The 21,715-nt window shown below is 36.3% G+C and overlaps 1 protein-coding gene across 4 annotated transcripts in view; it reads right to left on the reverse strand.

Annotated features, from left to right (window-relative positions):
- Positions 1-21,715, reverse strand: part of SLC41A2 (solute carrier family 41 member 2) — a 133,306-nt gene that overhangs the window by 88,207 nt on the left and 23,384 nt on the right. For all 4 annotated transcript variants that reach the window (XM_051961323.1, XM_051961322.1, XM_051961324.1 and 1 more), the window contains exon 2: positions 8,219-8,915. In XM_051961323.1, the coding sequence (XP_051817283.1) occupies positions 8,219-8,803 (585 nt within the window). In that variant the 5' untranslated portion in view covers positions 8,804-8,915. The remainder of the gene's footprint in view (positions 1-8,218; positions 8,916-21,715) is intronic.

Raw genomic sequence — 21,715 nt, forward strand, 5'->3', positions numbered from 1 at the left:
TCAGACACTTAACAGTTATAAGTTGTGTGACCCTGGAAAGTCCCTTAATCCCAGTGTCTCAACAACAAAAAAAAAAAAAGTTGAAAACTGCCCACCAACCTGAGGTTTTTCCTGAAGTACAATTCAGATGCCCCATCTCTATCCCTGCACCATATCCCAGTCTTCCTCTTATCCCTGACAAGGTAACTTTCGCATCCCTGGTTCATGTCCATGTATGCTTATAAAAACATGTCAATCTCATGCCATATATCAGTCTCCCTTATAATAATGCCAACTCTTTCAAAGCAGGTTATTTTGATTTTGTCTATGCAGAACCTGGAACATGGTAGATACTTAAGAAATGTTTATTGATGGAGGGATGGAGTTTTGATTTTTTTAAATGAAGAAAAATATTTTTAAAAGGTAAAATATAGATTAAAGAACTGCCTTGAAATGCAAAAGGCATAGGAAGGGAAGGAGTATGACTTTACAAGTCCTACTGACTGACATTTGGTACCTCTCCTCTCAAGGGAAATTTCCTGTGTGTTTGTATATCCCTACTAGAAATATCCCTAGCATGCTGTCTCCCAGGTTAGAATGTAAGCTTCTTGACAACAGGGGTTATTTCCATTTGTAGACTCAAAACCAGCACAATGTCCCACATATAATAATAGGTGCTTACTGTAATATTCTCTCTAAAATGTAATGTTCTCTGTTGAGGTTTTCTTGAGGTCTTTGGAGGCAGCCTTCATTTCAGTTCAGTAATTATCACATGAGTACAGCTAGAGTTAAAGTCCAAATCCTTTATTGTCTCCTTCAAAGTCCTATCTCCTTCGGGACTCGGTCAGTTTTTCTGGAGGCCTTCTGGATCTTGGTTTCAGTGGAGAAGTGATAAGAGAGCCTGCCCCCATTTCTCTGTCTTCCCTAGTTCTGATTCTGAGTGAGTTTGTCTGAGCTTATATATGCTCTCTTATCAAAGGTGTGAATCTTGTAGAACTATAATAAGTACTAAGTACATGTACTGAACTAGAGAACTGTTAAACATCATGCTAAATAACCACTGTCTCTATCAATTCCACTGACTTAGCACCCTGTTTCAAGTTCTGGCCCATAACATCTCCCGCTTTCTTTTGTTTTTAGAACATAGGTGGTCATGACCTTCCTGACTTCTCAAGGAGGTGAGAACCCCAAACAAGTAGGGGATCATGCCTTCCCAGATTGCTTAAAAAAGGGGTGAAAGCACCATAAAAGGAGGTGATCATGCCCTCTCTGCCATCTCAGGAAGGGAGATGAAAACACCAAAGGAAATGGGGAATCAAATCAGATTAGCGGGTTTCTGAAGGTTTTCTCTCTTAAAACAGGTATACATAAATCCATTAACATGGGAGGTATTACACATAATTATATAAATTACATAAGCACATAGTAAAACAGGCTAGTAGTGATGTAACAAATAACATGAATCAACATGAAGAATTACACATGTCCATAAATCCTAGAAATAGTCCAAAATCAATCTATTGTCCATTACTTCATGTGTCAGGAATTCAATGATTCCTGCAAGTTTTGAAGTCCTGCAATAGTCTTATTAACAATTTTTCATCTCAGGGAATCTAATGATTCCTGCTGGTTTTAAAGGTATTTAATAGTCTCATTATCAGCCATGCTCTTTCAGTGTCAGATTTTTTTTTAGGTCTTCTCCTTTGTTTCGAGGTTTTTTCTCTTTTTCGGTCTCTCTCTAATGGACAAGGCAAATATGGCTCACTGGCCCATTTGATTTCTTCTCAACTGCATAAATACAAGCAAACCCTCTCCCCCAAGCAGTTAACCTATCTGGTCTTTTCAATTCACCACTTTCTGGATCTCTCCACATCACCTGGTGATTATCTAAAGATAGTGGAGCTGCTCACACTGGACACTGCCCTTCTGTTGGGTTATAAAACCTGTCTGCCAGAGCCAGCGCATCTTTATCAAAAATTAAAAAATTAATGGTATAAAGAGCTAAATTTAGAAGTTTTCTAGGATTACCCGTGGCTTCCCCTTTCTTTTGTTTTTTGAGGAGTGTCTTAATATCTATGTTTCTCCTCTCTACTATTGCCTGACCTTGAGGATTAAAAGGTATGCCAGTGATGTGTAAAATCTTATACTATGCACAAAAGTGTGCAAAATATTTAGAAGTGTACGCAGGTCCATTGTCTGTTTTTATTGCTTGTGGCACACCCATAATTGCAAATGCTTGTGTAAGGAATTCAGTGACCACTCAGGCTGTCTCTTTTGCTGCTGGTATGGCAAAAGTAAATCCTGAAAAAGTATCTACCACCTTGTTTCAAGTTCTGGCCCATAATATTTACTAAATGCTGATTTGTTGATTCAACAATAAACCAGAGTATAATTGTTTACTCAGTTGAGGAAGTTTATATAAATCAGAAACAAAAAAATCTTTGAAGAAACCTGTGTTATTTTTTCTCCATCTTCCTCTGAAAAGTGAAATAAGGGCCAGAGGATGCTAGATAGGAATCAGTCCCACTTTGAAAAACAAGAAGTGACATCCCCAAGAGTACAACGCCAGTAGAAGAACAGCACTGAGCCCCAGTATCCTGACATTTACCCCACTGCTCTCTCACTAAGCATGAGTATTCTTGATCAAGAGCTGAAATACCAAAACCGCAGTGGAAGAAACCAGATATCGTCATTTTGATATACTGTGTTCAGAAGACTATAGGCAAAACTCTCCTAGTCTTGCTGTTCTTCTGTCTGCCTACTCTTTGAAACCTTGTCAATCTGACCTTTAAAAGCTCAAGCCAGCTTTTCCCTCAGCACCTACTCCTTTAGTTCCCCTAGCAGAAGAATAGCGCTATTCAGAGTTTTAGTCTGAGAAACACAAAGCTGATACTGAATCATTCAAACCAGATTCCAAGGATGACAATAAAGACTTTTCAATTTCTCCTCATTAAAGTAAATAAAGTTGCCCAGCTAACATTAGAAGTTCAAGGGCCAGCAGCTCGTATGCACACGGCTTGGGAGCAGTCAGGTCCTTCTGCTTCCTTTCTGGAAAATGAGGAAATCTAATCCAATAATGAAACACTTCCTCTGTCCCAAACTCCTATGTGTGAATTGTGTAAGGGCATACAAGGTAGATATACTAAGCCCTGATTACAAAGAGCTTAGAACCAAAAAAAGTAATCAGCAAGTATCCCCAATACTCTGCTATAAGAATAAGTGAGAAGTTGGGGTCCCAAAAAGATTGAGTTCTAGATGTTGCAAGGTCTCAAAAAATTTGCAGGCTCAGACCTGTCTCCAAGGGGACAAAGTGTATTATATTGTAACCCCAATTAAAATGGGCTAAATTCCAAAAGAAGATAGCAAAGAATCGGAAACAAGAAGATAAATTTATAGGAAAAACTTAGAGAAACCAAGTGCTTTATGTCACTGATATACTAATTTTATGGCTTAGAGGTGGAGTTGAAAAGTAGTCTGGTTCTGAATTTGTGTACAGATGTAATACCTATAATTCTCTGGGCAGAGCTCAAGAGAGAAATCTTCCAGAGGTGTGTTTTTAGGCCTGAAATGTCGCTACCTCAAGTGACAAACAACCAATTTTGTTCCTGCCTCTGTCAACCTCATTATTGTTGCTCATTAGTCTCAGAAACTTTATCACTGCCTAAGATAGCTGTTATCTGACAGCCAGCAATATTTGTAGGCACAGCATCTTGGTCATATAGAGTAAACTGGGGCAGGATAACCTATGGGAAGAAATACATCATTTTCAACTATATCACTCCCAAGGCCAGGGGGCCGTAGAATTATTACTATATCTCCCCTAGAAACTGCACCACATCAGCTCTTTTCAATAATAAGTGATTCAAGGCAGTTCCAATAGACTTGTGATGGAAAGTGCCATCCATATCCAGAGAGAGAACTATGGAGAATGCCATCATAACATAATATTTTCACCTTTTTGTCATTTGTTTGTTTGGTCTTTTTTTTTCTCTCGTGGTTTTTTTGCCACGAGTTGATTTTGAGTTGATTTTTCTTGCACAATATGATTAATATAGAAATACATTTATTGCACATGCTTAATCTATATCAGACCGCTTGCTGTCTAGAGGAAGAGGAAGAAAAATTTGAAATGCAAAAATTTGGAAAACAAGGTTTTGCAAAGGTGTGTGTTGAAAACTATCTTTGCATATATCTTGAAAAAATAAAAATACTATTAAAAAATAAAAGGATAAAATCAGTGAAAAGAAGAATATAGAGAGAAAAGAAAGAGATCCTAGGTTGCAACACACCCCCTTAAGAAGCAGGAAAATCAAGTGACCTCAGTTTCCTCAATTGTAGAGCAGCTACCTCTTAAGGTTATTGTGAAAATCAAATGAGTTAATATTTGTAAAGCATTCTGTAAACTTTAAAGTGTTACAAAAATGTCAGCTAGCTATTACTTAAAGGAAACAACATGTGCAAAGATCAGAAAATTCAACAAACTATATACCAAGTTGATTTGAAATTATTTTGTCAGAAGGGCCCTAACCAATCATAAGTGAGAAGTATTGTGAAAGGCTGCAACAAAAAATAGCACATGAGTTGAGCCTTGTGTAGACCTAGAGAGCCTAGGAAGGATTTGAGGCATGGAAGGCAACCTATACAAAAACATGGAGGGAGAGACTGAATATCATGCATGGGAAACAGTAATCCAAAATGTCTAGATTGAAATAGGGAAACCAAGGGGAACTAAAGATTGAATGTCATGCATGGGACACAGTCAGTAATCGAGTCTGTTTAGACTGAAGTTAAGGGGAACTAAGGCTAGAGTCATATTATAAAGGGCTTTCAGCATCAAACAGAAAGCTCATATTTGATGCTAGAAACAAAAGGAACCCAGTTTCTTGATCAGAGGGGAATGACCATAAGACCTATACTATGGGATGATCCATTTGGCAATTCTGTAGTAGAGATAGTAGAAAATAGAAAGACTAGTTACTAGGAGAACTACTGTTAGAAGAGATCCTAAAGGCTGTCTAGTCCAGATGAGGAAACTGAAACCCAGAGAGGTCAAATGACTTCTTCAAGATCACCCAAGGAACAATAAGTGTAAGAGATTAACGACCTCGAGGATGATAGCCAGGAAAAAAGGGTGTTGATGCTTAGGGGATAGAGATGGTAACAGTATGATTTGACAACTAACAAGGGGCTGATGGTATGAAACACACACACACATACACACACACACACACACACACACACACACACACACACACCTTTTTAATTAATTTACTAACATACTAAAATCAGAGAGGAATCAGACTTCACTCTGGTTCAGACCACACTTGAAGTACTGGGGGCCATATGTCTCACATCTCTGACTTAGGTCAGAGTCATGCACATGTGGATGTGGAGAAGGATTCATAAAGCAGTCACATGGCAGGATGACCAAAAGAAAATTAGGTTAAAAAAAAACCCAGGGGGTGGGAGGGGAGGCAGTAAGATGGTGCAGTGGATAGAACACTGAAGTCAGGAAGACCTGAGTTCAAATCTGACTTCAGATACTTAATAATTCCTAACTGTGTGACCCTAGGCAAGTCACTTAACCCCAACTGCCTCAGAAAAAAATACAAAACAAAAGCAAAAACACCCAGGGAGGAGGGAAAAGAGGGATACTAATACATTGTTGATGGAGCTGTAAAATGATCCAACCATTCTGGAGAACAACTTGGAACTCTGCCCAAAGGTCTACTGCATAATCATAATTGTACTGAAGCATTTAAGGGCTTAGGGAGGAACACAGAGCTCTGTCAGCTGCAGCGTTCTCATCCAGAGAAGACTTCAGACTTTGATCCAGCAGTGTCTCCACTAGGTCTGTATTCCAAAGAAATCATAAATCATGTGCAAAAGTTTGTAGCAGTCCTAGCAAGGAATTAAAATTGAGTGGATGCCCATCAACTAGAGAATGAATACGTTATGGTATGTGAATGTAATATTGTTCTATAAGAAATGAGCAGGCTGACTTCAGAAAATCCTGGAAAGACTTACATAAACTGATGCTAAACGAAGGGAGCAGAACCAAGAAAACACTGTAGACAATAACGAGATTCTGTGATGGAGTTGGCTCTTCTGCCTGTGGTGATTTAAGGCAATTGCACCAGATTTGGGATGGAAAATGTCACCTGCACCCAGTGAGAGAACTATGGAGACTCAATGTGAATTGAAGTGTCGCAGATGGAACTCTGGAAAGGTATACTTGAATCACAGCATGGTGCTTATGGCTGCTCATGTTCAATGTGATGCAGTGAGGTAATCGTACTGAAGGATTTAAGAGCTGAGGGAGAGACACAGAGCTCTGTCAGCTACAGCATTCTCAGTCAGATAAGACTTCAGGCTCCAGACTCCAGAGTCCAGACTCCATCTTTGACCAACCAAGTGGTGGCTCTCCTGCCTCTTTCACTTCTACATCTAAAGACCAAGGACTATGGCTGATCTTAAGGTCCTCCAGAAAGCTAGCCTGGACATTATATTCAAGAACAGTATTTTCACTTTTTGTTTGTTTTCTTTCTCTTAGTTTATTTTTTTCCCTTTTGGTTTGATTTTTCTTGCGCAATATAAAAAACATGGAAATATATTTAAAAGGATTGCACGTATTTAACCTATATAGATTACTTGCTATCTGGTAGATAAGAAAGGGAAAGAAAAAAATTTGGAACACAAAATCTTTCAAAAATGAATGCTGAAAACTATCTATACATGTATTTTAAAAATAATATTAAATTTTAAAAAACATAATATTTTAAAAATTAAAATAAAATTAGATTTAATTTTTTTAAAAATTAAACCCAGAGACAAAGACTACAGGAAGAAGGGTGAGCCAGTCAATAAGGTCAACTGCTGCAGATAGATCAACAAAGAAGAACTGAAAAACTAAGAACTGAGAAAAGAGCATTAAATTTTAATAACTAACCAATCCACTAGTAACCCTTGTAGAAAAGGTTCATTTTAATGGTGGCATCAGAAAAAAAATTTGCAAAGAGGCAAAAATATAAGTGAGATGTGGATATGGATATAGATATGGAAAGAATATGGAAACAAATGTAGACAGCTATTCCTAGGATTTGGGAAGTGAAAGCCAACAGAATTATGGGATGATCTTTTAAGTATGTGGTTGAATCAAGTGAAGCAAATAGCCAGGAGGAAAAAAGATGGCTCAGCATCAAATATCACAGATTGGTCTCAAAAAGTTGAAGATAGAGAAAAGGCCCCAGGACACATTTGGTGACATGAAGAATGCTCAGTGGCACTGAAAAAGAGCAGTGTCAGTAAAGTGGTGATGATGGAAGCCTCTCTACTCCATGAGAGCACATGGCAAGAGGAGTGGTGAGGAATGAGTTAGCAGATGCAGAAAGTACCAATTACTCTGAGGTTGGGAGTGAAGAATAGAGGTAGGATGGCAAGACTTAAAAGAAAATTCCGTATTTTCTTTTTAGGACAGAGAATGCTAATAGGCTTAGGGGAAAACTTACCCAAAAGGAAAAGAATGAAACTTCATAAAATGAAAAATGCTCAATGGAGCAAAAGTGATTAGAAGAGATATAAAAGATTCTGAAACAAGTAACCTGCTACCTTTTTACTAATAGAAAGCAATTTTCAAATTAGTATCCACATGAGTAATATCTACTTAGTAGAAGTGAAAGTTGTGAGAAACAAGAATATAACAAAAGGCAAAAAAGTAGAGTCTGATGAAACGCAAACAGGTTCTCATTTATATTTCATAAACTGATCCTTTAAAAGGCATTTACTTAAATCAAACCAAATAAATGTGAAAGGGATAACTTTGGACTAATGTGAAAGGTGGTAGCATCAAACTTTAAAAATTTATCAACAGCAAAAAAAAAAAAAAAAAAAAACCTCAGTGCTGGTGGGGCTGTGGGAAAACAGGCAGATGCTGTTAACCAGCATTTAAAGAAGTATCTATAACCAGTTTATTCATGTTTTTGTATTCTGTTATTCATTGATGATGCTACATTACTGTTTTCATGGTCAGAATCATGCTGGTCTTTCAGAAGTTCAAAAATTACAAAGCCTCCCTATTTTATATTTTACCAGAGCACTATTCTATTTATTTTGCAAGCCGATTGATATAATTTTAAATCTTTCAGATCATTGGCCAATAAACCCTAAACATCTTTATCTTCTGCAATAAGACAGATCTGGAAAGCAGATTAATTAAAATGCAAAAAAAATGAGCACTCACCTGTACTATGTCTAAAACCATGCCAGCTGAAACTGTTCCAAATCCTGCCAGCAGAAATGGCACCAGGATCTGTAAGGCCATCGTGCCACTGGACTCCTTTGGCAATCTGTGATTCCCTTCCCCAATGAGATCTTCGTCACCATCACTAGACATGTCTTCATTTTTTAACATGACAGCTGTTTCTGAATTCTCCCTTCCATCACAGTAATTATAGTTAGCATAGTCATCATACTTTGGGCTACAGCTTGATGGAACATGTCCGTTATTGCCATGAAAAGATTGCTCTGAAAAATGATGGTACTCCATGTGTTGATCTGTTCTTATGTTAAATGTCTGTGCTGAGGCTGGCAGGCCATCTTGCCAAATGCCATCTTGATTTTTATGATAAATGACAGGCACCATACTCAATAGAAAGCTTAAAAATGTGTCAGGCTGAACTGTATTTAAATGGAGAGTCCAATTTACCAATCTTTCTCCACTGTTGACTATGCCGCTGGTTCTGTTTGTGATAGCTCTTCCTTTACTATTAGTCATATTGTTGTCACAATGCCCCTGTCCTTGTGCTCCGTGGGTCTCAACGTGCATGAGAAAACAGCAGGTGACTCAAATACAAACAGGGCTTTAAAGCAAAGAGCAGACAAAAGCCAATGACTTCAGTGATCTAAAATGTTTGGTAATTTCACAGACAGAATTTGACCTGGAAAAGAAAAAGAAAAAAGCAGATTAATCATCTTACTATATGGACTTTTATCATTGAAGAAACATAATAGACTAATTTTAAAACACATACACATAACACTATTTATAAAACTGATGGGCTTAAGCAAATTTAAAGAGGAGTTCAAATATCATTCAATCCTTCACTCTACAAATTATTTTTTAAAACTCAAAACAAACCTCTCAAAAAATGTCATTTTGAATAGCAAATGAACTTTTCACTAAGAGATCTTAATGTGTCAAATTCAGAATAACAAAAATATTAAAATCCTGAAAAGGGGAGGGGGGAGAGAAAGCTCTCAGAATCACAGGATCTTCTAATTGCAACCCTTCCTGAAACATGAAGCCACTCTAAAATCATTCCCAACAAGTACTCATTTGCTCTCAGTACAGAAAGACAAAAAGCAAAAACCTCTTTACACCCCAAAAAGCTTTGGCATTTTGTCAAGCGAATAAATTCTGATCCTCAAGTTGGGTGACCAGTGGAATCTAAGGCATTAAATGTATAATATGTCAAAAGCAGGACCACTATCACCTCAGAACATTTAGGCAAAAGTAATGCACTATTTCTGCACTATAGGAAAACAATAATAGGAAAGATTAAGAGGAGTTTGAAAAACTATTAGGAACTTATGGGAAGTAAACAGCACCAAGAAACAATATGCACAATGATAACAAGAGTGGAAATGAAAACACAAAGAAACTGAACAAGGTATCATTAAAACTATCATTTGTCCAAGAGAAAAGACAAGAAAATGTACCCCCTCTTTGCTAAAAACATACCCTAAATATGTGAGATATTGTACATACTCAAATAATGTTGGTGTATTGATTTTGCTGAACTGCTTTTTTTTCTTTTTTCTCTTTCCTTTCTAATAAAGAAGAACTCACTGGATATATATATATATACACACATACATAAATATATATATGTATATATATATACACATATGTATATACACACACACATACATATATACTTACATATGTGTATGTGTGTGTGCACATGTGTGTCCTAAAACCAATATTTAATCCACTTTGCTACCAAGGTGCTAGAAAAGAAAGATGCAGATAAGTTGGGAAGGGATTTAAATGCCATAAAGATTTTTTTATTTGATCCTAAAGTATTAGGCGACCACTGGAATATATTGAGGAGGAGAGCAGTTATGTGAAGAATTGATTAGAGAGGGCAATGCTAGGGACTTGAGCCAAAGAGACCAATTAGTAGACAACTGAAGTGGTCCGGGTGAGAGGTGAGGAGTCTGCACTGGGGTGGCAGACTAAGTAGAGAGAGAATTTGAATGAGGGATATTAAGGTAGAAATGACAAGATTTAGCAGCTGGCTGGATACTTGGGATAACCAAGGTTACAAACCTAGGAAACTGGAAAGATGATGGGTAGACGTGACAAAAATAGAAGAGTTTAGAAAAAGGATGTTTGGGATAAAGGAAAAGAACTATTTTGAATATGTTGGGTTTGATAAATGGAAATAAACAACTGGAGCAGAGAGGAAAGAATAGGGCTGGATTTATAGATATGGGATGAGATCACCAAATGAAAGAATACACAGAGAAAAGAGGCCCTAGGACAGAATCTTAGTTAATTCACAGTCAGGGATTTGGAAATTAACTAGGAAAAGAGACAAAAAAGAAGCAGTCAGATTGGCTGGAGAACCAAGAGAAAGTAGTGTTAAGAAAATCCAGAGAAGAGGGTGGTCAAACATTTCAGAGAAATGAAGAAAGATGAGGGTGATGAAAAGGCCATCAACTTTAATAACTAAGAAATCAAGACTGGCAACTATGGAGAGATTGATTCTGGATGAATAATAAGATCAAAAACCAAATTGTAAAGATAGAAGAAGTGAGTAAGAAGAGAGGAAATGGCAGAAAGAAAAGCAGAAAGCTTTTTTCCTGGGAATTTTTGGACGTGAAAGAACAGAAAGATTAACAGTGTGAGGGGCAAAGGGAAGATATTAGAAGCATGGAGACATGACCATTTTTGTAGGTAACAGGGGAGAAACTAAAAACTGGGGTGAAAATGGGAGGAGGTAGAGATGATTGTGGGGACAGTGTTCTGGAGAGGGTAGCATTAGGTTACATGTTTAACAATGAGGTGATTCAGGCCAGTTCCAACGATCTTGTGATGGAGAAAGCCATCTGCACCCAGACAGAGGCCTATGGGAACTGAGCATGGATCACAACATAACATTTCCACTCTTTTTGTTATTGTTTGTTTGCATTGTTTTCTTTCTCATTCTTTTCCTTTTTGATCTGAATTTTCTTGCGCATGCTGCATTATATTTGTGGAAATATGTATAGAAGAAGTGCACATGTTTAACATATATTGGATCACTTGCTATCTAAGGGAGGGGGTGGGAGAAGGGAAGGAAAAATTTTGGAACACAAAGTTTTGCAAGAGTGAATGTTGAAAATTGTCTATGCATGTGTTTTGAAATTAAAAAGCTTTAATTAAAAAAAGGATAAATGCTTAAGGGTGCATCAGTTTGATGAAGTCCTGAGCAACTAGGTAGGGTTGGCAGAGAAACACTAACAGAAATGCTCTCTTTGGCAGGCAGGGAAAGTCCTGATGGGGATCAGTTTAACCTCATAATCCCACCCTCTGTGGAGATCATGGATGGCCACATCTTGCTATGTCCACTCAGAAATCCAAGTTACATCAAACCCCTGAGGTTAAATTTCCCCTATAAATCTGTCCATGGCTCATGCCATTTTTGTTGAAGCCCTTTGGGTTACACCCACCACAGCATTCTGCCTCCCGCCTCTCCTCCCCCCTACACCTCTATTCTTTCTCAAACTCTTTTAGGATGCTAATCTCCTCTATAGAGTTAGTCTGACAGATAAGCTACTCCAATCTCATGGGATGTCCCCTTTTCTCCTGGTTCCACTAGAAAACCTTTTTCATCATTAATTGCGAAAACCCCTTTCTTACTAACTCTATGCTCTCCCAATTCTACTTCATATTTACCATTCTTGGTGTCTATTTTACCTCTTCATTTTGTCTATAACCTCTTCTCCTAAATAAACCTACCTTTTGTCAAAGGGAAAGGCCATTGTGAGTTCTTCACAAAACCAAACCCCAACATTTAGTGCCTACTATCTCATCATCTGGTGCTAAAGCCCAAATACATCATTTGGAACCAGAAATTGCTCTCCTAAATCACATCATTTAGTTCACATTAAGTTCATCTTTAAAAAAACACTGGGCCACTTGCATTTAACTGAATGGGCCACTTGCATTAGTTTACCATCACTAAAGGTCTTTAGCCTTTGCCAGATGATCACATGATGGAAATGTTACAGAAGGACCTGCATGTTCTTGATATGATCTGGACCATTTAAGCCCTTCTATCATTCTTTCTATGGATCTACAAATGGATGACTGACCAGCTTCAAGCTGAATATCTCTGCAACACTACCAATACCCAAGAGTTGCACTCAGGCACCAAACACTATAATAAAGACAACTAAAGAAATGTTAAATAAGAGTAAAAGAAATAACCCCTACAGCTCCCCTTTTTATCTCTCCCTTCCCATCCCAGAGATGGACAGTAGGTACAATGCCAGACTGAGTTCAAATCAGACTCAGATCCTCACTAGCTGTGTGACTCTTGGCAAGTCACTTAACCTATTTGCCACAGTTTCCTTATCTGTAAAATAGAGATAATATAAAAACATCTCGCTCTTGGATTCTTGGGAAGATCAAATAAGATAATAATTGTAAAGCCCTTAGCAGTGCCTGATAAATAATATTGTAATTAATAATTGCCTTATATTCAAAATAATAATGCCACAACTGTTACTTAAGAACAATATGTAGATTTACTAGACCAAAATATCAGGAAAATCTGACCATGATGGGAAGGGGGTGGAAGGAAGAGAATGGGGAGAAAGTGTTCTCTCTTAAGTATAATTATCATTATTGCTTTCATCTTAAGAAATGGGAAACAGTGCAACAAATTAAAAGATAGGTATACAGAATGACTATATTATAGGAGGTGTAATCCTAAATTAATTTCTAAATTACTTGGTTTGATGATCTCATAATTTGTTTGGTAAATGTATCCTATACTGGAGGAAAAAGGAGGTCCAGAAAAAAGCTGCTCTAGGGAATGAAACAATGGTTAACCAACAAAGGAGGGAAGGCAAAACTACTCATCCCTTCTTTTGTTTCTGTTTTCTCAGTTAAGAAAACTATTTGGATTGTCGAAAAACAATGGGGAGAGAACAGCTAGACGGTGCAGTGGATAGAGCAGCAGCCCTGAAGTCTAGAGGACCCGAGTTCAAATATGACCTTAGATATTAACACTTCCTAACTGTGTGACCCTGGGCAAGTCACCCCCAATGCCTTGCAAAAAAAAAAAAATCACCCCCCCCACACACACACATACACACACAGTAATAGGAAATAGCATCTGGTTGTCCTCAATGAGTTTAGTATGGGTATACTAAATTTTAGTATAGTTACCCCTAGGTAACTGCCTAACAGTCTTGCAAAGGCTGCAGATATGACTGATGAATGACTGTCAATGAGACTCAAAAGATCAGAGCATAGGTGAGCTACTGAAAAGAATGCGGAGTCTGCAACCAAAGGCCAATGAGCATGACTCTGACTTGGTAAAATCCCAGAACTAATTGTTTAAATGGAATGGTTATTTTCAATAACAAGTTATACTAAGATAACTTTATTTCCATTTTTTTTTTAAAGGATGACCAGTCAGAGAAATGATCTAGATAACATTTATCTAGATTTTGTCAAAGCATTGGACAGTCTCTCAAGTGATTCTTGTGGAGAAGCTGGAGAGATATAATTTAGATAATAGTAAGTACAGTTGGGTAAATTAGTAACTGGTTTAATAGCTGGATCCAAAATGCAGTCAATGATAAGTAGAATATCAATGACAATGTCAAGGAAAATCTATAGTGCATTCCACAAGGATGTATCCTAGGTTCTGTGTTAACATTTTTGTCATATATACACATATATGTATAAACAAAATATATAAATATAAAGAGAGAGAGGAGAGAGAGAGAGAGAGAGAGAGAGAGAGAGAGAGAGAGAGAGAGAGAGAGAGATCTAGGATAAATCTATTGAAATAACTCTGTACTCTGGCTTAGTCAGAACATATCTAGAATATCATGTTCAGCTTTGGACACCATATATTAATGGCATTGATAAAAGGCTATCCAGAAGAGGAAAAGAAAGATAAGCCATTGAGAAGACATCATATGAGAAGTCAAATCCCCTCTGCAAAAAGAGAAAGCAGGTGTAATATTTAAAAAATTATTGGTGGAGGAAGGATTAGAAAGATGTGTTTCCTTTGACCTCAAAGATCAAAACTAGGAGTAATGGGAGAATGTTTCAGATGCTTGATATAAAGAAAAAATTCCTAACAATTATTATAGTGGAACGGGAACTCTGGAGAAAGTAGATTCCCTCTCATCTCAAAGACTAGTTGATCAACTGTTAGTGATACTGTAGAGAGGATATTTGTTGTGTTGTTCCTTCCAATTGTTTGATTATATGTTCAACCCATACCCAAAGGGCCATTGCATGATCCTCACAATAAACCACCTGGAAATTAGGACTCTTGCAATATATTATAGCTCTTAAAGCATTCTGACTCTGAAGGTATACTTTCACTTTTCATTTTTTATTTAATAACTTTTTCTTATGAGTTTCTGTTTGCAGTTAAAAATATATAAGAAGGAAATAGATAATATTTCATGTGCAATTAGCTTTCAGAGATACCATACTTGACATGATGATATATTTAGTTATCTTAGCTTATAATAAATTCATTTATATCTTTCTTTGAGCTCTGCTTTAAATAATATTGAGAATTTCATTTTACATTTTTCCCTTAAATTACAAGTCTCTAAATTCAAGGAAGATGTCAAATAATTTATCTCCTTACAGGAACCCAAATTGTGCCACAAGGATTTTAATGATTGGCTTAATTGACATCCATAAATCTAGTTGGTCTCCATTCAATCTGTCTTCCACAGCTAGGTGCTAAACATATATTCCTAAAAAAAAAATCAAATCCCACCATATCCCTGCTAATAAAATTTTTGGTTTTTAATTAAGGCTTTTTATTTTCAAAACATATGCATGAATAATTTTTTCAACATTGAATCTTGCAAAACCTTTTGTTCCAAATTATTCCCCCTTTTCCGCCATCCTCTCCCCTAGATGGCAAATAATACAATATATGTTAAACATATTAAAAATATATATATATATATATGTTAAGTCCTATATATATATATTTATACAATCATCATGCTGCGCAAGAAAAATCAGATCAAAAAGGAAAAAAATGAGAAAGAAAACAAAATGCAAGCAAAAAAAAAAGCCAATAAAAAGAGTTAAATAAAATGTTATGTTGTGAATGTGATCCACACTCAGTTCCCACAGTCCTCTCTCTGGGTATAGATGGCTCTCTTCATTACAAGATCATTGGGACTGACCTGGATCATCTCATTTTTAAAAAGAGACATGTCCATTAGAATTGATAATCATATAATCTTGTTGCTGTGTATAATGATCTCTTGGTTCTGCTCATTTCACTTAGCATCAGTTCAGTAAGTCTTTCCAGGCCTCTCTGAAATCATTCTGTTCATCATTTCTTACAGAACAATAATATTCTATAACATTCATATATCATAACTTATCCAGCCATTCCCCAACTGATGGGTATCCATTCACTTTCCAGTTTATTGTCACTACGAAAAGGCCACACATTTTTGTACATGTGGGTCCCTTTCCCTCCTTTATGATCTCTTTGGCGTATAAGCCCAATAGAAACACTGCTGGATCAAAGGATATGCACATTTTGATAACCCTTTGGGAACAGTTCCAAATTGCTCTCCAGAATGTTTGGATTAGATCACAACTCCACCAACAATCTATTAGTGTTCCAATTTTCTCATATCCCCTCCAACATTCAGCATTATTTTTTCCTGTCATCTTAGCCAATCTGAGAGGTGTGTAGTGATAATTCAAGAGTTGTCTTAATTTATATTTCTCTGATCAATAGTGATTATTTCAATTTCTTCACCTGAAAATTGTCTATTCATATCCTTTGACCAATTATCAATTTGAGAATGGTTTGAATTCTTATAGATTTGCATCAATTCTCTATATATTTTAGAAACGAGGCCTTTATCAGTACCCTTGAATGTAAAAATGTTTTTTCCCAGTTTATTGCTTCCCTTCTTCTAATGTTGTCTGCATTGATTTTGTTTGTACAAAAAGTTTTTAACTTAATATAATAAAAATGATCTATTTTGTGTTCAATAATGTACTCCTGTTCTTCTTTGGCCCCAAATTCCTTCCTTTTGCACAGATCTGAGAGCTAAACTATCCTTATTTCTTCTAATTTTCTTATAATATTACTCTTTATGTCTAAATCATGAACCCATTTTGATCTTATTTCAGTATATAATGTTAGGTGTGGCTCAATGCCTAGTTTCTACCATACTAGTTTCCAATTTTCCCAGCAGTTTTTATCACATAATGAGTTCTTATCCCAAAAGCTGGGGTCTTTGAGTTTGTCAAACACTAGATTACTAGTGTCATATGTCAATGACTACATTGACTTTTGTCCTGTGAACCTAACCCATTCCACTGATCAACTACTCTTATTTCATAGCCAATACCAAATGGTTTTGATGACTGCTGCTTTGTAATATAATTTTAGGTGCTCATGAAGTTTTGATGGCTTCCTTTTCAATAGTTTCAAACTCCTGTGGGTTAGCAATTAAAGCCCTTCACAACCTAGCTCCTCCCATTTCCTGGGCTTTGGTCAAACTGGTTTGTTAGTTTCCATATGTACATGACACTTCCTCTCTCAGATCAGAAGCATTCCATTGGCTGTTGCTCTGCCCTCTCTAGAAGGCCTTTCTTGACTTATCCAGTTATTAGTTGTCACTCCTTCTCCCCTAAAACAAACAAACAAGAACCAAAAAAACCTATCTATACTTCGAACTGACTTATCCCTTCCCCTCAATAGAACACAAACTCTTTCAGGGTAGAGACTTTCATTTTTTGTCTTTGTAGCTCCAAAGCCTAGTATAATACCTGGAATATATTAAGCCCTTAGGAAATGCTTGAATTTAATTAGCTAATATTCTTTGCTAATTTTCAGCTCAGAATATTAGAGTCCAATGTCTAACCTCATCAATTCCATTCAATGGCTAAGTCTTTTCCATTGGATTTTCTCAATATCAAAGTTCCATAACTAAATGCCTTGGATTTTTTTTTTTTCTATTACTCTCTACCTGCCAAAGGGAGGACTACCAACTAGTCAGTGCCCTCAGTACAAATCTTAAAACCATTTTCAATTTCTTCCTCTTTGGCTATCTAAGGCCCAACGTGACACCATATTAAGCTGCCTTTTCCATACCACTAATAGTCTCTTTATTCTAATGAGCTCAGTTGTAAATTATTAGAGCACTCTACACAGCTTCTCCTTTTCAGTAAATTTGAATCCTCCACTATCAGCTGCTATTATTATCATCTATCAATCTCACTCCAAAACACTGGTTTCCTCTTGTAACTCCTGATCTCGGAGTGAGCCTCATTGTCTCATCCTGGTCCAAGATCCTCTATTAGTTTTATCCTAAACTACCTCAGGATCAGAGAAACACATAAGTAGATAACTTGCATGACAAATGTCAGAGAGAGATACACCCAGATCCAGGGCCAATTCATATTGCACACACCCAAATGCTTGCTGGATTCATTTGGATAAAAAAGAAGGTACTATTAAATGAAATGAAATGGAAATAATCTATTTGATTTAACATGTATGCATCTTCATATTGTAGAATTATTTCATCCCTCACTATGGCCAAATACTTTATCAACAAGTGGTCAAATTTCTGGTGAAGAAGCATCTCCCAAATCTTTATTTGTTGCTCTCCTCTCTCTTCTGAGAGCCAATCCTGTATCTCCAACTGCCTGCAAGACAAGTCCATCCCAAATATACCCAATTGATCTTTCTTCTAAATTAACTCCTCTGAGCTTCCCTATTTTTGTCCCTATTTCCCAACTATTCTTCCTGCCACCCAGGTTTGTTACCTACAGTTCTTCCTTCTCACTCACTGATCCTTCGTCCAAATCTTCTCCAGTCCATCTCCTCTCCATTTCTCCCATCTTTTGACATCTCACCCCCCCCAACCAGACTCTCAAGGACTCCATCACAAGTCTCTTCCCTCTCCAACTAAAACTCCACACAGCTGACAAACTGATCTTTCTCCAGCACAGGGCAGATCATGGCACCACTCCCCACTGCTCTGAGGACAAAACACATATTCCTCTGTTAAAAATTTCAAGTCTTTCACAATCTGGCTCCAGGCTCTCTCTAAGAAAAGATGAACCCTTCCCTCCTCCCCCATAGATAAATCCCAAATCTCCATTGATTTGGAGCTCTGGCCAAAGCTCATTTAAGGCAATCTATCTCCCCCATGGAAGCCCTTGCACAAGCTGTCCCTCCCTACTTACACCTTTTCCGATTCTCCCTATATTTTTTCTCCTTCTCCTACCTACTCACATCCATATCAATCACTTAATAAACACTTGCTGGTTAAATCGTTGGGCTATGCTGATTTCCAGAAAACAGAGACAATCTGTCACTGAGACCAAATTCAAAATACTGGCAACTCAGAAAAATCCTGATTTGTATTCTTCAGGCATTGGAAAAACCCAATCAGCTCCATTCCACGATAAGAAACTGGAGCAGGACTTTTGTGGATGACCATAAAATTATCTAATACAAATATTCATTTATTTGACTTCATTTTTCTAAATGGGAATCCCTTTACTTAAAATAAATTAAAACAAATTAGCATTAATTATGAATTTACATGTATTGAATACATTTACATGTATTCCTTATATGGGAGGAAACTGGAAGAATACTTAACTCTGGCTACTTTTAATTGCTGTATACAATCTAGACAACACAAATAGTAAGGCTTGAGGACAAATACTGGTCCATAATCAAGTATTTATCAAGCACCTATTATGTGTCAGTACTGTGCTAGGTGCTAGACAAATATTAAGAATGATACGGCCCCTACTTTCAATGAGTTTATATTCCAATGAGGGAGAGAAGTACATATAAAAATATAAATACAAAGAGGTTAGAAAAAGGTAAAAGTTTGGGACGGAAACCACTAGCAGATGTGGGAAGGGGAGATCAGCAAAGGCTTCGTGCAGAAGATCCTAAAGGAAAAGAGGAACTCAGTGTGGCAAAAGTAAGGAGGAAGTGCAGTCCAGACAAAGAGGATGGGCAGTATTTGAAGATGAAGCTTGGAAGTGAGGAGGAACAGAAAAAGCCAAGGTGGCTGAATCACCGAATGAGGGAGAAAGAGTATTGTTCTTGGATGCCAGAAATACAGATTGGGGCTAAGTTGTATAGGGCTTTAAAAGCTAAGGAAGGAATCTTTCTAATTTATCTTAAAAGTAGGAAGCCAATAGAGTTGGTTGAATAAGGGAAGGGATGTGGTCAGTTCTGATTTAAGTAAAATTACTTTGGCATTATAGTATATACAGTATATTTAGAATGTTATTTAGTAGTATATAGTTTTATACTTAGTATATAGGATATGAATTTAGTATATTATTTAATAGCATGCTGTTATATATTTAGTGATATGTTCATTCAGTATTTTTTTTTTAGTCATATATAGACAGGATAAGGTGAAATGGTGAGAGATTTGGACCAGAGAGACCAGTTCTAGTTTTGCTGTTGCAATAATCTAGGCAAAAGGCCATGAGGGTCTGAACTAAAGTAGCAGCCAGATAAATGCAGAAAAAGGGTCAAATGCAAGAGACGCTAGGAAGGCAGAAATGGCAAGAATTGGTAATGGAGTGGATATGTGGGAGAGGGACTAGATGAATGGTGGGACTTGGGTAGAGAGCAGGAAGTTTGGAAGAAGGGAGAACTAGGTTAATGGATTCATTAATAAGATAATAAGTTCAACCATAAATATGATTCAGCTGTCTGAAACTATCCAAAGTCCAAATAATTTAATAAAAACAAAAGATACTCAACATTTTCTAAAATCTTCATCAAAAGAAGTAACGTCACAAAATCATTAACCCTGAAAACTCTGCTTGCATGCTATATTCTAATAATTCTAATAATTAAATATATACATCCTATACCAAGCAAAACAAGTAGACAAAAGTCAAAAAAAAAACACCCATTAAAATAAAATCAACCGAACTTGGTTCTAGAAATAATAATATTTAAATACCATATTTTACAAAGTAAGATTAAACTAAAAGATTCACCAACTATCTTATCCATACAATTAGAATACAAAGTATTTTTTACTTTAAAGTTATTTTTTACTTTAAACTAAAGTTAAAGATGATTATACCAAATTTCAAATTTGTAATTTTTGTGATTGAATTAAGGAAAGTGAAGAAGCATTTGAGAAAGAAAGAAATGCAGCATGCATCTAAAATTAAGTGATTTTTCTTAGCATACTTAAAAAGTACATGTTATAATGAGATGATCCAAGACAATCCCAATAGACTTGGAATTCTCATCATAGCATGGAGCTGATTGGGCTTTTCCAATGCCTGAAGAATACAAATCAGGTTTATTCTGTGATGCTAGTATTTTGAATTTGGTCTCAGTGACAGATTGTGTCTCCTTTCTGGAAATCACCATATCAGAGAGAATTGTAGAGACTGAATGTGGATCGAAGCATAGTATTTTCACCTTTTTTTTTTTTTCCTTCTTCTGTTTTTTTTTCCTTTTTGGTTTGATTTTTCTTGCACAACATGACAAAGATGGAAATATGTATTTTTTAAAATTGCACACATAATCTATAAGAGATTGCTTGCTGCCTTGGGGAGGGGAAAAGGAAGAGAAAGGAGGGAGAAAAATCTAGAACACAAAGTTTTACAAAAATGAATATTGAAAATATCTCAGGGGCAACTAGATGGCTTACCAGAGCACTGGTCCTGAAGTCAGGAAGACCTGAGTTAAAATCCAACTGTAAACACTTAACTTCAAATTTCACACCAAAAAAAAAGAAAAAAGAAAAAAGAAAGAAAAAAGGAAAAAAAAAAAACTATTTTAACATATATTTGGAAAAATAAAATACCATTGAGGGAAAAAATTCAATGATTAGGGTTTCTTGGGGCAACACGATCTGTATGTTGTTTTTTTTTTAAACTAAATGACCAGCTCTGGACCTGTGTAAATTTAGCTTTGCAGTGAAAGTAGTAAATAGCTATCAAATGCATAAGTCAGTTTAAAAAGAGACATAAGTGGTCTCATGCAAAATATTTAAGGCATATTTTCTTATGTAAAACCATTTCAATCAGAACAAAACTCACTGAGTATCTCTTGTGGTTTTCCCTCAGTATCTAATCAGTTCTTAAGGAATCAAGTCACATAGCTTAGCCACAATTGTGAATGAGGTCAGAAATTATTCATAGGATATGTCATTCAGACAGACTTGATTCTGTCTTTCTGAAAATGCAAATTCTCTTCATTATGCAACCCAAAATATAAAACCTGCCCTTTAATGAACTTAAAATAAATTTCTAGAATAACTTTCCCAAGCTGGAGGAAAAGTGAAACCAATGGGATAATATAATTAAATGGTCAAAATAAGGCAAAATCATATTTAAAAAAAAATCTTCTAGCAACTCCTTTTATCAAAACAACCCATCATATAACACAACACTATAATTAAGTTGATATAGATAAATCTATTTATGAAAAGATGG

This window comes from Antechinus flavipes, chromosome 5 (genome assembly GCF_016432865.1).
Source record: "Antechinus flavipes isolate AdamAnt ecotype Samford, QLD, Australia chromosome 5, AdamAnt_v2, whole genome shotgun sequence".
NCBI classification, from domain to species: Eukaryota; Metazoa; Chordata; class Mammalia; order Dasyuromorphia; family Dasyuridae; genus Antechinus; species Antechinus flavipes.